This window comes from Capricornis sumatraensis, chromosome 17 (assembly GCF_032405125.1).
Source record: "Capricornis sumatraensis isolate serow.1 chromosome 17, serow.2, whole genome shotgun sequence".
Classification (NCBI taxonomy): domain Eukaryota; kingdom Metazoa; phylum Chordata; class Mammalia; order Artiodactyla; family Bovidae; genus Capricornis; species Capricornis sumatraensis.
In genome coordinates this window covers 36,886,599-36,903,589 of record NC_091085.1, presented here as the reverse complement: position 1 = coordinate 36,903,589, position 16,991 = coordinate 36,886,599, and the positions used below count along the sequence as shown (strand labels likewise).

The following is a 16,991-nucleotide window of genomic DNA, read 5'->3' as shown; positions in this document are numbered from 1 at the left end:
CTGGCGGCCGCGGCGAGCCGGCAGGCCGAGCAGCTAGCCCCGCTCGAACGGGAGGGCAAGGAGGCGGCGAGGGAGGAGAGGGCCGCGACCGCCACCAGCGCGGGGGCGCGGGGTGAGCCGTCGCCGGCGCCGGTGCTGGGACACAGCGTGCCTCAGGCGGCGGTGCCTGTGAAGCCCCTGGCGCTGCACCTGGCGCACAAGGCGCGCGGGCCAGGGGGCCCCTTCGGCGGGGAGCCGCCGCGACCGCTGCCGCGGGACCCGCCGGCCGAGAACGCCCGGGAGGAGGAGGCAGCGGCCAGCTCTGAGGAAAAACTGCAGCCGCCGCCGCCGCCGCCGCCGAAGGAGAATCCCTGGACCAGAAAGCCTCCTCAGCACCTGTCCCCCGCTGGGACGGGGCCTCTGCCGTTGCTCCCACTGGAAACCTTGGAGGCAGGTCTGTGGCTCCTCTGCGGTGGGCACCGGGAGGGTGTGTGCAGGGGCGACTCGTGGCGACCAAGGCTCCGCGGGGCTGGGGGAGGGGCAGGGGCAGGGGCAGGGGCAGGGCTCCTTGCCCTGTCAGTCGGAGGTGTTTCGTTCCAAGGTGTCATTCATTCTGCCTATTTACTTAAATGGACATCTGGGAAGGGAGCGACAGGAAGAGGTGGGACCTCGGGTTCTCCTTGACTAGTGGGGGCACGGCGGGAGCGATGGAGCTGAGCCACTCCGCTGGCACTGCCTCAGTTTTGTCTTGCCCCCACGTGGTAGTGACTTGGGAAAGCTGACTTGAGGTAGATGTTCAGTTCATCCTACAGAAGTTTCTGTAGACTTTTTGAGAAGAGGTGAAGCAAGTCGGACGGGGGATTTATTTATAAATGGAAGCGCGGTTGTGATTTTTTTATTATGAAATAATTGATAAGCTGAAAATTGTCAGGGTTTTCAAAACGGTGCTAAGTCATATTAAAAATGAGACACTATACTGCAGTTGTTAGTAAAAAGTTTTGAGTTCATAATTGTGGTGGAAAATTGTTGAAATAGGGTAGTTGACCAGAGAGTGAATTGCTCATTAGGTGAATAGTAGTCATAGTAGTCTTATGGTTCAACGGTAAAGAATCCTTCTGCCAATGTAGGGTATGCCTGTTGGATCCCTGGGCCGGAAAGATCCCCTGGAGAAGGAAATGACAACCCACTCCAGTATTCTTGCCTGGGAAATCTCATGGACAGATGAGCCTGATTGGCTGCAGTCCATGGGTCGCAAAGAGTCGGATACAACTTAGCGACTATATAACAACAAACATTCAGTTACCTGTCCTTCCTAGAGGAGGTAAGATTGTGCCACTGAATTTAATGCTGACCAATGCCCTGTGTTCCCTAGAGATTTATTTTGGTTATAACAACTTCAGGTTTTTTTTAAGTTAAATAGGTATCCCAAATAAAACGAAGACAAACTAGTTTTGCTGTCTAATTAAGTTGTAGTAAGTTAAACTTCTCATATAGAAATTACAGCTGTTTACTTACAAGTGTTTGCTTTTCTTAAAGGTTAACAGTGAAACAGGGACAATTCAAGCGTGTTTACAGGGTTGTGAGGATCAAATGAGACTAAGGAATGGCCAAATATAAGGTGATAGTTATAGACACATATTGCAGCTATAGTAACATTTCTTCTAAGGAACTCCAATAGAGGGAGATAAGTGTTAGTTGGTTTGCACAGTAGTAATCATTTTTTAATGCTGCAGAACTTTAAACAAATAGTTTAAAGTATAACTTTAAACAGTTATTTTACATCAGAGGTTTGATGGTCTTTAAATTATCATTTGATAAACCTTAACACAAAAAAATCAACTCAGAATTTTTTCTCTAAATTTAAACTTGCCACCATTCTCTCCTAGCTGCAAAGCTCTATTTGTTTACCACTGTTACTAAGTGAAGAGAACAAGTCTTAATTCGAAAACTTTAGTGAATCTTAATGTCTGTCTCACCTTCCTACTTTGAGACTTACACATATTATACATTATAGTCAGTGATCTACCAAACAAAAAAAAACCTCTTGATTTTACAATTAATTTGACAGGTTTTAAGACTCAAATTTTAATTGGAGATTACCTTGCTAAAATATTTAACAGTTTAATATAATTGGCCTGCAGGTGCCTTCATTAGGGCCCTTAATCTTTGTTTGTTGCAGATTAAGCATCTGCTGATGAACCAGGTGTGGTTCATAGGGACTTTAATTTTGCTGATGTTTCTCTGTAGGCAACATTTCTGTTCTTGGAATCTATTCGGTACCTGCAGGAATACTGTTCTTTATACTTAGAGTGCTGTAGTAACTTTATAGTCTATCCTCAACACTGACTCTGTACTTCTATGCAACTTCTATTCGAAATTGAAAAACTCTGTCTAGGTAACTTAGATAAGAGTTTGTGGAGTAGAAATGCACAATTTGCGTTCTAGACCAGACTAGCTACTATCTAGCTAGTTGACTTTCGGCAAGATTTCTGGGCCTTGTAAATGAATGAAGTGGATATATTTTCTTTCATTTCTTAATACCAGAGGGCCTTCTGTAACCTAAATCTGCCAGCTTTCTATTTTCCTAAGTAAATTTGCAACTTCAAGAATAATGATATAGGAGCAGACAGACGCCCTTTATGGTTCAGAGTCCAGAATAGGTGCAAACTTAGGGGAGTGTTAAATTAGTACAATAATCTTTTTCGTTGGAAGCCTATGTGATTTATCCTATAAACCAAGAGATTCATGCGAGGGAAAGAGGATATTAATTATGCTATAATATCAGAATTAAACTTACATTTTTCCAAGCCAAACCAGGATTTACTGTCATTCACTTAATAAAGTACCAGAATTCCATCCATAAAATTTTTGCCAGAAAGTTTACTACCAGAGATAGAAACATAGGAAATGTAGCAAAGTATTTCTGGACTAGTAGTCATGATTTTTTTGTTAGAACCTGGAGTTCTAACTGAATTGCAAGTGAGGAATTCTTCAGCCCTGTGACACACTTTCCTTCACTTTGGGAATGGTTCTGGCTTGTGTATTGGTGTTTCTGGTAATCCATATAAGAAACTCTTTTCAGCCAAAGCCCAGCCCACAAGAGAGCCTAGAATAGTATCATTGTGGTCTTAAATTCTTGTCAGGAGACTAGAAAGAATTGTTCCTCGATCCATGTTTAAAGTATTTTACTTATTTTGAAGACCTTTACTAAAGTTACAGTATGGGATTTATGAGTCACTTACCTTGTACCCATGGTTATATTTTGCATATTAAAAACCAGCTTTCTAAATTTAATTTTTACTCACAAAAATATTGATTTGGGGGCTTGCCTGGTGACCTAGTGGTTAGGATTTGGCTCTTTCACTGCAGAGGGCCTGGTTCAATCCCTGGTTGGGGAACTATCCTTCATGCTGAGAGGTTGGGTCACAATACAAAAAATTATTTTTTTCTTTTTCATCTTTAGTCTTCTTGACCCCATCAACCTTTTCTCCAAGTGTGTTTCCCAGAAACCTCAAATAAGCTTACTGTAAATCTAATAATGTTTTACTTAAATTATATAAATTATACATAAATATGTTTTTATAAACAGAGAAATCTGCTGTTCCCTTCAAAAAGAAAAATAGTCATGTTACCAGTTTATTGAATATCCTTTCAGACGTTTCTGTGAAATTATTTCCAAATACAGTGTTTTATATGTGCATTTAGACTTTTCTTAATTTAAAATTTTACCTGATCCTTTTATTTTTCTTTACAGTGAGTTTTTAAATTATATTAACAGTAGTTTCAGGTGTGTGATTCAGATTTGCATATACATATTGTGGACTTCCCTGGTGGCTTAGTGGTTAAGAATCCACCTGCCAATGCAGGGGATGCGGGTTCGATCCCTGGGTCAAGAAAATCAAGATGATGCTAGTGGTAAAGAACCTGCCTCCAGTGCAGGAGACTTCAGAGGCACAGGTTCGATCCCTGGGTAGGGAAGATACCCTGGAGAAGGAAATGGCAACCCACTGCAGTGTTCTTGCCTGGAGAATCTCATGGACAGAGGAGCCTGGTGTGCTACAGTCCATGGGGTCCCACAGAGTTGGACACGACTGAAGCGACTTAGCATGCCTGCAGAGAAGGAAAAGGCAACCCACTCCAGTATTCTTGCCTGGAAAATCCCATGGACAAAGCTGCCTGTCAAGCTACGGTCCATGGGGTTGCAAAAGAGTTGGACACAAATTAGCAACTAAACAACATTGCAAAATGATCATCATATATTTAGTTAACTACCATCTACATACTTTTTATAAAATTTTTTTCCTGTGATAAAGTTGATGCTTTTTAGTCTAAACTTTAAAAAATTGCAGAGAAGTGGTCAGTTATAACTGATGTGGTCAGTTTAGCCATTTTCCCATTAATCAACGTCCTGGTTGTTTCAAACATCTTTATGCATTTCTCTTATATACTGTCTAATTTACTCTAGGATAGCTATGTGGAATTGTTAGGTCACAGTGTATTTGTTGACAGGTTGTTCTCTAAAGTGACTACAGATTGAGTCTCAATTTTAGAGTCTGAGAAGTAAGTAGGCTTTTTTACATATTTTTTTAAGGTACTCATTTACTATAATAAAATGGCATTTGATGACATTTCTCCCTTAAATATAATAAAACCATGTGATTAATGATTGATAACTGTCAATGCCTTTTCTTCATTAAAACTTTGCTAAAGATTATGGTCATGAAAATTAGAGTAAAATCACCTATCATGTTGAATTTTTTTGTTCTCACTATCCAAGCTTTTCAAATGAATTGTTCTCTTATCAGGAATTGTTTCCTTATAGATTAAGATATTATAGTAATACTCAAAGTTGTATTTTGGCTCACCAGTAATTGAAAAATGGATATATGAAGATCACGTACTTGTTTATATATACATATATACTTGGAGACATGTATGTATATGTGTGTGTGTATATGTTAGATATATATACATATGTATATACACATATATACATATGTGTGTGTATATATATATATACAGGAGCTTAAATTTCTTCGGCTTCATCTGTCTGAAAATTTTTAATTAAAGTTTCTATATTTCTAAATTTTTAGGTTGGCTTTCTTTTTCAGTCTTAGATTTTTATCTAATGACATACTGGGAGAACAGCTTCCTCCATTTTGTTTGGAACATGGGAATATGAAAATATTTTCTTGGTCTTGTTTTACATGTTCTATATGTGTGTATAAAATTATATGTAGAATCTGGTGTATTAATACATACAGATTTGTCTTATTTCTTAAGTTTTGCATTATTTTTTATAAATGTACCAATACTATAACTACTATATTGTTGAATATAGGAGTTACATATTTATTTTTTGGCTATGTCACACAGCTTGTGAGATCTCTGGAACAGTTTTCTAGAGCAGTGACGGCAGTGAAAGCCATGAATCCTAACTATAGGCTACCAGGGACCTCCCTAGAGGATATCTATTTAAATACAGTTATCTAGGGAACTTCCTAGAGGTTATTTGTTTTAATGAAGTCCGGTGGATCTTCCAACCCATGGATCAAACCTGTGTTTCCTGTGTCTCTTGCATTGGCAGCCAGATTCTTTACCACTGAGCCACCTAGGAAGCCCTTTACCTGCTACAATGAACATATTTTTTTGGCTGTGCTGCTCGGTAAGCAGGATCTTAGTTTCCAGACCAGTTGAACCCACGTCCCCTGCAGTGAAAGCATGGAGTCTTAACCACTAGCCTGCCAGAAATCCCTACAATGAAAATTTTATACAGACATCTTTGTATCTTGTCTTGATTCTCAGATAATTTCTAAGAAATGGAATTTTTTCATTAAAATGTGTATGCATTTTATTAATTTAATTTTTAAAAACTTTATTGGATTCCAGTTGATTTACAGTGTTGTGTTAGTTTTAGGAGTACCTCAAAGTGATTCAGAATGTATATTCTTTCTTTTTCAGATTATTTTTTCGTATAGGTTATCATAAAACATTGAGTAAAGTTCCCAGTGCTATACAGTAGGTCCTTGTTGCTTATCTTTTAAAAGGATATATATATATATATATATATATATATATATATATATATATATATATATATATATATATATATATGTTAGTAGTAGTATTCCTATTTTGCCATGTGGTTTGGGGGTTTTATTTAGTTCCCCCACCAGAGATTGAACCCAGGCCCTTGGTAGTGAGAGCAGAGTCCTAACTACTGGATTGGCAGGACATTCCAAAAATAGTATATACATTTTAAATGACAGATTATCCTTGAAAGATTCTACTACTTCATATTCATTCCAACAGCATGAGAGAAATGTCCATTTATACAGGCTTCCCAACGCTTGGCATTTTCTTTTTTGTCAGAATAATAGGTGAAAATTGTTTTCACTTAAATTTCTTAGTGCCGTTTCATGTTTGGCCACTGCTATTTCGTTTTTGAATCGTCTTTATCTTTTATTCAGATTTGTTTTTTTAAAGCTCATGTCATTCTTTTAACTGAAAAAAGAGTGGGTTGATGAGGTGGTCTAAGAGAGCAGCACAAAGGACTTCCTTATGTTGAATTTGGGAATTAGACAAATGTATTCACAGTTGGCGTTGCACAACTGCGTGTTCCCTTTCTGCCTCTGTTGGGTAGTCTACCCTGTGTGGTTGATAGTATGAAGGAGCAGACCAGAATGCTTATTACTTTTTGTGGACAGCTAGCTGCCAAAGGAAAGAGGGGAAAGGTGCTGGCTTTGCAAGTCAGTTCTTTTCCTAAACTCATTAATCAGGAAACATTGTTTCTGTGGAAACAATTGTGACTTGGGAACAGGAATGTTCCAGGACAGTCTTCCTTTTAAAAAAGTAAATTAACTATAAGTGCCACTTGGTAACCAGTATTAAGAAATCCCTCTTTCCTATCCCAGAGTATCCAACCACAGTGGCCAGCATAATTTGTCAAATATCTTTTGATGAAAATAAATTACCATATTGGTAAACTATATATCCAAATTACAATGTGTACTTAAAGATACTCTTGTCAATAAAATGTCAGAATTATAGAGGGCACAGAGTTAAATGTGGCCTATTTTCCCATATATTACCTGAGGAAGAGTTAAAGTTGAGAGATTAAAATTTAAACAAAATAATTGGTTGAAGTAAACATCTCTCTTCCTTTTATTTTTAAATGTGTGAAGAAATAAAGATCAAGATTCTTCCTTCCTGGCTGCCCTGCATGGCTTGCGGAATCTTTTGTTCCCAAATCACGGTTTGAACTCAGGCCTCTGGCAGTTAGAGAACTGTGTGCTAACCACTGAATCGCCAGGGAGTTTACCTCCAACTTTTTTTTTTTTTTGGAAGTATAGTTGATTTACAGTATTGGGTTACCTCCCCAACTTCTTTTAGCCAGAGGTTATAATCAGTGTCTGTGTAGGGTATGGCACCGTGTTGATTTTTAAATCAAAATGATTATTAACTTACGTTCAAATATTTTTGTTTGTAAATAACTTGTCATTTAATACTGAAGTCTAAAAGTTTATGTGGTCAGAATAATTTTTAAATTTCTGACCTTAATTTTGTGATTTTTAATGTCTTCTTGATTTGTAATAAAACTCACTTTTGTGGCCTATCCCTAACTACTTCCCATTACATCAAATAGTTTGTGTAAGGCTGTGTTTTGTAACCACCAGGCAATAATTTACTTGACTTAGCAATATTTTAGAATGTGTTTTTACTTGGCTGAGGGAAAAGTCTTTAAAATGTTTGACACTGTGTAACTTTCATAAAATACATGTGCTATTTATAGAATATACCTTAGTCAAATTCCAGATAATATTTGACAAATACTGTTTTTGTTCGATTTTTTTCCTGCCTCCCTTTTTGTCCTACCCGTCCATCATATTTTTTTCTGCATCTCATTTTTCTTAATGAAGTATTTATCCCTATGCATATTTACATGATGTATACATTTCCCTGTAGTAGTTTCTGTAGACTTTTTAAGAAGAGGTGAAGCAAATTGGAGAAGGGGAATTTATTTATAAATGGAAGCGCAATTGTGAATTTTTTGTTATGAAATAATTGATAAGCTGAAAATTGCCAGGATTTTCGAAACAGTGCTAAGTAGTCATATTAAAAATGAAACTGTACTGTGTTTGCTACTGAAAAATTTTGAGTTCATAATTGTGGTGGAAAATTGTTGAAATAGGATAGTTGGACCTGAGAGTGAATTGCTCATTAGGTTAATAATAGTCTGGTGGTTCAACGGTAAAGAATCCTCCTGCCAATGTAGGGTATGCCGGTTGGATCCCTGGGTTGGAAAGCTCCCCAATGACAACAAACTCCAGTATTCTTGCCTGGGAAAATCCCATGAACAGAGGAGCCTGATTAGCTGCAGTCCGTGGGTCGCAAACAGTCGAACACGATTTAGTGACTACACAATATGCTTCCCTGGTGGCTCAGACGGTAAAGAATCTGCCTGCAGTGCAGGGGACCCAGGTTTGATCCCTGGGTTGGGAAGATTCCCTGGAGAAGGGAATGGCTACCCTTGCTTGGAGAATTCCATGGACAGAAGAGCCTGGTGAGCTACAGCCTGCTGCTCGCTTCAGTCGTGTCCAACACTGTGCGACTCCATAGACAGCAGCCCACCAGGCTCCTCCGTCCCTGGGATTCTCCAGGCAAGAACACTGGAGTGAGTTGCCATTTCCTTCTCCAGTGCATGAAAGTGAAAAGTGAAAGGGAAGTCGCTCACCCATTTCCGACTCTTAGCGACCCCATGGTCTGCAGCCTACCAGCCTATGGGGTTACAAAGAGTGGAACATGACGGAGCGACTGACATTTACTTACACATTTACTTGTGTCCCTAAAGTATAAGGAAGTGTAGAGCAAATAGCCATGTACTCACTATCTGCTTTAGAAATATAATTTCTACAATATTCACACTGCTTGTGTGCCCATCCCTGGGGATGTCGTCATCCTTCATCCAGCTTCCTTTCATAATATCTTACTTGAATTTTTCTGGTTTTAACTCAGAAATCATTTTATTTTACTCTGAATTGGTCATTGCCATGATTTATGGGGTTCATTGTTTACTAAATTATTGTGTTTTCTGTTTATTCGACTTTAATATTTACTTTAGGGCATGTTTAACTAGATAATCATCGTGCTAGAGAAAAAGACATTTTAAAGCTTCATTTGGAGACTATTATTAACCTTCATTGTGTTCTTATTCAAGATAGGGACAGGTGATGATACTGTGATAGTCTTACACATGCTTTTACAGACATCTGTTTTATTTTTTATGGCTTGATTCTAGAGATAAGCTATTTTGGTTTTTCCAAAGACAAATTGAAGTCTTCTGACGTATTTTCTGGATGCTTCTTGATGTATGTGAATATATATATATATACAAATATATGTATAATATATATAATATATGGCTTCCCTGGTGGCTCAGTGGTAAAGAATCCACCTGCCAATGCAGGAGATATGGGTTTGATCCCTTGGTTGGGAAGATCCCCTGGAGAAGGAAATGGTAACCCATTCCATTTTTCTTGCCTGGGAAACCACATGGACAGAGGAGGGCTCTGGAGGGCTACAGCCCGTGGGGTTGCAGAGTCAGACACTACTTAGCAATTAAACAGCAACAACATAAATAATGTATATAGAAAAATACATCCCATTGGGAATTGATTCACCAACTTTACAAAAATGTGTTATATTTCTAATTTTTCCATGTTACACCTGTTAGTAAAAGGACTGGTTCTGTCAGTTCAGTAAGCTGTTAATATTTTCTTCTTCTTTATTTGAACACTGAAGACCACTTTCAGTCCATGTTTGAAATGTGGTTGATTTCTTGTTAGGAATTTGAGTCTTAGAACTTTGCATTTTGTTGAAAATAATGACTACATTGACTTACTGAAATTGGTTTAATTGTTATTTTGTCAAATATTTTAAGTGATACGGTTATAAAAAACAGTTCTTTGTTTTGTTTTTTTTAGAGCTCAGTTCCCCCAAAATTATAAAAGCAGGAAAACTCAAGACAAAGAAATCCAATAAGGTATACTTGACAATAAATAATTTTTGACTATTCTGAAAGGAGCTCCTCAGATTACTGTGTATTTTTCTCTTCTGTCATTAATGTTTGATGTTAATATACTAGAGAATTGTAGCTTTTTCCAGATCTCCATATGCATATGTTATCCTGCGTCTATCAGTTTAGTCAAAGTTGTTAATCGTGCCAGGAGTTGGATTGTAAGACCAAAGCGTTCTTTCTGGGTTCTGTTGTTGGGAGAAAGTTTTGGATTAATTTGGCAAATGCCTACATATCGATGAATGTAGATGATTTTAAAAGTTACATTAACTTTTAGAAAAATCTTTTTCTATTTAAAAAATTCCTAATTTGTATAACACTTCTTTTATTACTTCTTAGGCTAGTGATTTCAGCGATATGGCAAACTGGCCAACACCAAGTGAATTAGTGAACACTGAAGTGAGTATTCTTTTAAAACCTTTTTTTAATAAAAGGAAAGTATTCTCATTTCACATGCCAACTTTATTTTACTTCAAATTTAGAGAATCACATTGATAAACTACCCATTTTTCAAATACTTTGGTTTCTTTCATCCTGTTGCCTTCTTCTGGTTGTATTCTTAGGACCATATATTTGGAAAGGTTGGGGTATACTGGGATGTCAACTTCATGTTATGCCTACAAATAGAGTATTTTTTAATGTAATGTCTAATTGAAGCCCATTTTGTATTTCAAAATTTATTTTATATACGTTTGAGTAAAATTTTTCCAGTGTGTTGAAGTATTAAGTCTCTATATACACATACATATTATATGTATAACATATCAAAAGATGTTCAGCATATGGATTTTTTAAAACAGTTTTAGATTTTTATGTTTGCTTTATTTATTTATGACTGTGTTGGATCTTTATGCTGCTCTTGGGCTTTCTCTAGTTATGGTGAACAGGAGTAGAGCATAGGCACAGCAGTTGTGGTGCACAGGCTTAGTTGACCCCAGGCCTGAGGAATCTTCCCGGACCAGGAATTAAACCCATGCCCTCTGCATTGGCGGGTGATTCTTAACCACTGGACCACCAGGGAAGTCTTAGTAAATTGATTTCTAATTTAACTATGAAAGAAGTTCTAAAAAGATATTCTGAAATAGTCTATCAAAAAGCTTTTTAGTTCCTTCCCTAGCTGTCCGGGTGTTAAGACCATGCTTCCACTGGCAGGGGCATGGGTTCAATCCCTGGTTGGGGAACTAAGATCCCACATGTTGGAGCCATAGCCAAATAAAAAAAAATAATAATAAAGAGGATTTTCTTTTTAAAGAAGTAGTGTATATAGTCATCTGGTTCCATGGTTTCACTTGACACTGTACATTTTGTTATTTGTATTTTGTGCAGTAATATCGGAGTATAGTTTAATATATATGAAACAATTCAATTGATGAATAAACAACATAATAAACTGTATATGAAGGGTACAGTCTGATATCCTTTGACCTGTAAAACTTTCTCCACAAACAGGATAATGAACTTGATTTGTAATTCTTCCCTGTTATGTCCCTCTCCACACCATTATCCCAACCACTGATAAGCTGTACTTAGTTAATTTGCCCTTTCTCCAGTTTAAAAAATTTTTTTTATTGAAGTATAGTTGATATACAATGTATTTACTACAGTTTTATGTAAGTGGAGTTATACAGCATGTATTTTTTTTTGCCCCTTGCTTTCATTTAGCTTAATTATTTTGAGTTTTATTTATGTTATATGTATGAGTAGTTTGTTCTTATTTATTGAGTAGTAGTCAATTGATGGATATAATACTGTCCATTCACCTACTGGTGAACATTTGTGTTGATTCCAGTTTTTTGACTGTTAGGAATAAAGCTACTATATAAACATTTGTGTACACAATTTGCAAGGATATATGCTTTTATTTTTCTTGGGAGTAGAATAGGTGGATTTTATGGTAGCTATTTAAAATTTTAAATTACCAAACTTTTTATTCCACCAGTAGTGTATGAGAATTCTAATTGCTCTATATTCTCCCTAATACTTGACGTGGTCAGTCTTACTGTAGGTGTGTGATGGTATCACATTGTAGTTTTACTTTGCACTTTTCTATTGATGTCAAGTACATGTTCATGTACATTTGCCATCAGTATATCTTTTTGATGAAATGTCTGTTTAACCCTTGCCCACTTTTTAATTGTTTCCTTGTTGCTGCATTTTAGAGTTCATTATATATCTTGGATACAAGTCCTTTTATCAGATACTTAGTAACTGTTTTCTCCTTGTCTTTCACTTGACTTTTCTCTTAACAGTGTCTTTTGTAGTTTTTTATTTTTGATAAAAGTTGTCATTTGTTTTACGATATGTAGGTAAGGTATTACCACAAATTTGGGAATATGTTAGATAAAATGTTCATGAAAATTTAACTCTGTAAAACCTTTTGCAGTGTCAGAGTGTCATCAGTCAAGGAAATAAGAAGCCACAAAATAGAAAAGAAAGAGAAGACAAGGTTGAAAAGAGAAGTGTTAACAATGAAAGCAAAGAAAACCGGGAAACAAAATTAGATGGTCCTGGTGATAATGTCAGTGAGGATGAGGCTCAGTTAAGCAATCAACGAAAAAGAGGTTAGTTTGTTTATACCTTCATTTTGATTTTAAGTATTTAAAGAGAGCTGTAGTAATGAAGAATCGTATTTAATCACTTGATTGCTGGTAGTCACCAGTGAGTAGTTTGGATTTCTTCACAACTGAGTGACTGAGTGCACAAGCACACACAGAGCACATGTTTATCTTTAAAACAAGCAATTTGTTGTTAGTCACTAAGTTGTGTCTGACTCTTTTGTGACCCCGTGGAATGTAGCCTGGCAGGCTCCTCTGTCCATGAGATTTCTCAGGCAAGAATACTAGAGTGGGTTGCTATTTCCTTCTCAACCCAGGTAATGTTCCCAACCCAGGTGTCAAACCTCCATCTCTTGTGTCTCCTACACTGGCAGGTGGATTCTTTATTACCAGGGAAACCTAAAACAAGGGCTTATTTATCCTCAAAGAATCTCACTGATACTCATTAGAATTTAGAGTATAGACTTTAGAGAACTTTTAGATTCTTTCGTATTCCCTTTGCCTTATCTGTCCATAGTTTGCCATATTTGTAGGAAATTAATACACTAATATTCTCTTAATTAATTTGGTAGTTTTTCCTTTTCCCATGAATCTTTTTGTTTTAATTGAAAATTGTATTGGGCAGAAATCTGAACATTTTGAAACCTTAACTGTGCAATCCATGAATAGGTAAAGATTTCACTGTACTATAGCTATTAATTACACTATCATTTAGTCAACAAGAAATGTCAAATTGCTTATATCTCTGAAGAACTTAGGAAAATACAAAGATTTATCAAATGGAGTTAGATTTGCAGTTAAACTTCATTTTGAAAAAGCTCATTAGTAGTTATACTGGATAAACTAAAATTTGAGGCAGTTATTTTAAACTAAAAGTGTTTTGAATCAATATTCAAATAATTTTCAGGTGTACCCTGTTCTGAAGCCTAAGTATCAAGTATTAGATGAAAGTAGTGTGTGTACTTAATATTTTTTTTTATAACTTCTTTGTCAGAATTAAATAGAAGAGTATGCATTTCACTTAAAAGCAAAAGAATTCCAGTTATATTCTATCATTGTCTTTTAACTTGAGCTTTAAAAACTTTGCAGTTTTCGTTTACTTAATTAAAATTTAGAGTCCTTTCACAATTGCAAAGCTTTAATGAAAATTGTACATTGCCCTTAAATGATTTTATTTTGTTTTCTTCAAGCTAATAAGCACAGATGGGTACCACTGCACTTAGAAGATGTAAGACCAGAGAGTCAAGAAAGACCAGGGTCCCGGAATAGCTCAAGATGTCAACCTGAAGCAAATAAATCATCACATAACAATAGGAGAAATGACACACAAAGTAAGTAACATTTTAAGAGAAAAATGACTAATTTAGCCTTAATGCTCATTGTTGTAATAACCATGTATACAATATAAAGTATTTGAGAGTAAGTTGAAGATATTGTGCCCCTTATTCAGAGTTAAAGAGTCTATATCATAAGAACAGTAACACAGTCTGTCTGTCCACAGATAGAATTTCTCAGTAATGCCCTTTGCAGTTTTTCTGTCTTTCCCAGAATCTTATCTGTGATCACACGTTGCTTTTACTTGTCTTCTCTTTCATCTCTGTTAGTTTGAGATAGTTCTACTTTTGTCTTTTCATGATGATCTTTTTCTGAAGGACATAGGACAGTTATGTGTCTATGCCGTACCTCACTTGGGGTTTTCTGATGTTTCCTCATGATTGGGTTATGAGTTTTTGGCAAGAATACTGCAAAGGTTAAATGATTTTCTTTCAAGTGTGTAACTTGAAAATACATATAATATTGGTGTATCTTATTATTGGTGATACTAACTTTGAGCACTTGGTTAAGATGAGGTACTCCAGGTTTCTTTATGATAAAGATACTCTTTTTTTCCCTTGGTGATTAATATGTAATTTGTGGTCAGAGACTTTGAGAATGTGAGAATACCCATTTTTTCATACTTCCCTGGTGGCTCAGAAGGTAAAGCGTCTGGCTTACAATGTGGGAGACCTAGGTTCAGTCCCTGGGTCGGGAAGATCCTCTGGAGAAGGAAATGGCAACCCACACCAGTACTCTTGCCTGGAAAATCCCATGGACAGAGGAGCATGGTGTGCTACAGTCCACGGGGTCGCAAAGAGTTGGACACGACTGAGCAACTTCACTTTCACTTTCACTTTAGTTTCCACTGATGATTTTTATTCTTACATGACTGAGGTATTAACCATGATGGCTACAAGTGCTAATTTAGCTATTGCAGCATTTCTTATTGGCATTCCACTGTAAGAAACAACTCCCTGTTATTATTGGTGTGGACTAAATCTTATATTTTCAACGGTTGAAATCAATACCATGATTGTTTAATTTTAATGCTCAAATTGTCCCAGAGTTGGCTCTTGGGAGCCTCTTATGTTTGTTTCTGGATCCTTTAAAAAGTCAACTTTACTGAACTAATAATCAAAGAAACTACACTGAAATTACTGTCAAGTCTAAGTTTACTTTGTGTCAGATTTTATTTACCTTTTCAGAATAAATTTAACTATACAATATAAATTATATCCTCTTGTATTTTTTTTGCTCAGTGTAATGATTTTCACATTCATCAGTATTGTTCCATATATCAGTAACTTCTACCTCTTTATTGCATAACAGTTTTCTGTTGAATGGATATACTCCTTTATCCATTCATCTGTTCATGGATATTTGGCATGTTTCTAGTTTTTGGCTGTTATGACTAATGCTGCCATCAACATTTGTATACAAGCTTTTCTGTGGGCATATGTCTTTGTTTCCCGTAAACATCTAGGAGGGGATTGCTAGGTAGTATGGTAAATGTGTGTATGTATATACACACACACACACATATATATACACTTACACAGATACACACACACATACATACATACGTATATTTGGTGTACCACACAACATGATCTTAGTTCACTGACCAGAGTTTGAACCTGTGCCCTTGGCAGTAAAAGTGCAGAGGCCTAACTACTGGACCCTCAGGGAATTCCCTGAGCATTTAGTCTTGTAGTTTTCTACTGAAATCTTTTTATTTTTTTTTATTTTAAAAATATTTAATTTAATTTCGACTGTGCTGAATCTTGATTGCGTGAGTTTACTTTAGTTGTGGTGGGGGGGTAGTTCTCTATAGTTGTGGCGCATGGGCTTCTCATTGCAGTGACTTCTCTTGACGTGGATCATGGGCTCTAGAGCGCAGGCTCAGTAGTGGTGGTGCATAGGCTTAGCTGCTCCACAGCATGCAGAAACTTATACTGAACTGGTGGTCAAACCTGTGTCCCCTACATTGGCCAGTGCATTTTTTACTGATCTACCAGGGAAGCCCCTTCTACTGAGTCTAATAATTTTTAAGGCATGTTGTCCTATGAAAGCATTGTACAGCGAATACCTGTCTAATCACCATCTAGATTTAGTAATTTGGCTATCTTTGATTCATCTGCTGAATCGTCTGAAAGTAACTTGCAGATATTGTGACACTTGAGCACTGATGTCCCAAGAAAATGCAGCATCCAAGAAAATCAACACTAATTCCCTTATATCATCTAAAATCTAGTTAATAGTTATATTTACTCAATTGTCCACAAAATATGACTTATATAAAATTATAAATCTTGCTACTGGTATTTAGTGAGTAGAAACTAAGAATAACACGAAGACATCCTACAGTACCCAGGACAGCCCCCACACTAGAAAGTTATCTGATTCAAAAATGTCAATAATGCCATGGGTGAAAAACCCTGGTCTCTAGGGTATACAAACCTTTACATTTATTTCATTGTTTCAGTTTTTCAAAATTGAAATGTATTTGTTTTTACTATGGCATTATACAAAAGTTCTATCTTCTCTATCTTGGTCAATGTTTGATATTATAGGACCTTAAAATATTTTTCACACTGGTACAGATTAGAAAATACTCTTTGATTGTCTTAACTTGCATTTCTCAAGGCCAGTGACACTGAGCATCTTTTTTTATTGTCTCTTTACATTTCCTTGTTTGCCCTTCCAATCTTTTAATGATTTTTTCCATCTAGGTCACTGCATGTGTGAGAATGTGCGTGTGCATGAGATACATTTGTGAGCTCTGTATGTATGCTGGATATAATTTTTGTATTGTGCTTCTGATATCTTCTCTCAGTTTTTCTGTTTTCATTTCCTTTTTTCTTAAAAAAAGAAGTCTTTTACTTAAATAGAAATATCGTTTCCTTCAAAATTCATATTTCTCAAAATAAGTTGTTAGGGTGAAAACAAGTTGTCTTTTTTTTTTTTCTTTTGGAGTTTTGTATTGTATAAAACTCAGTTACCTTGGAACTTCCTGAATTTTTAACAGTACAGTTTTAGGAAAGGATGTCATTATCTTTGTAGTA

At 36.5% G+C, this 16,991-nt stretch overlaps 1 protein-coding gene across 1 annotated transcript in view; it reads left to right on the top strand.

Annotated features, from left to right (window-relative positions):
- The first annotated feature begins 320 nt into the window (after positions 1 to 320).
- LARP1B (La ribonucleoprotein 1B) overlaps positions 321 to 16,991 on the top strand; it is a 31,351-nt gene continuing 14,680 nt past the window's right edge. Inside the window, exons 1-5 of the mRNA XM_068989482.1 lie at positions 321 to 433; positions 9,963 to 10,021; positions 10,394 to 10,453; positions 12,438 to 12,615; positions 13,800 to 13,940. Coding sequence (XP_068845583.1) covers positions 10,412 to 10,453; positions 12,438 to 12,615; positions 13,800 to 13,940 — 361 coding nt within the window. The 5' untranslated portion in view covers positions 321 to 433; positions 9,963 to 10,021; positions 10,394 to 10,411. The remainder of the gene's footprint in view (positions 434 to 9,962; positions 10,022 to 10,393; positions 10,454 to 12,437; positions 12,616 to 13,799; positions 13,941 to 16,991) is intronic.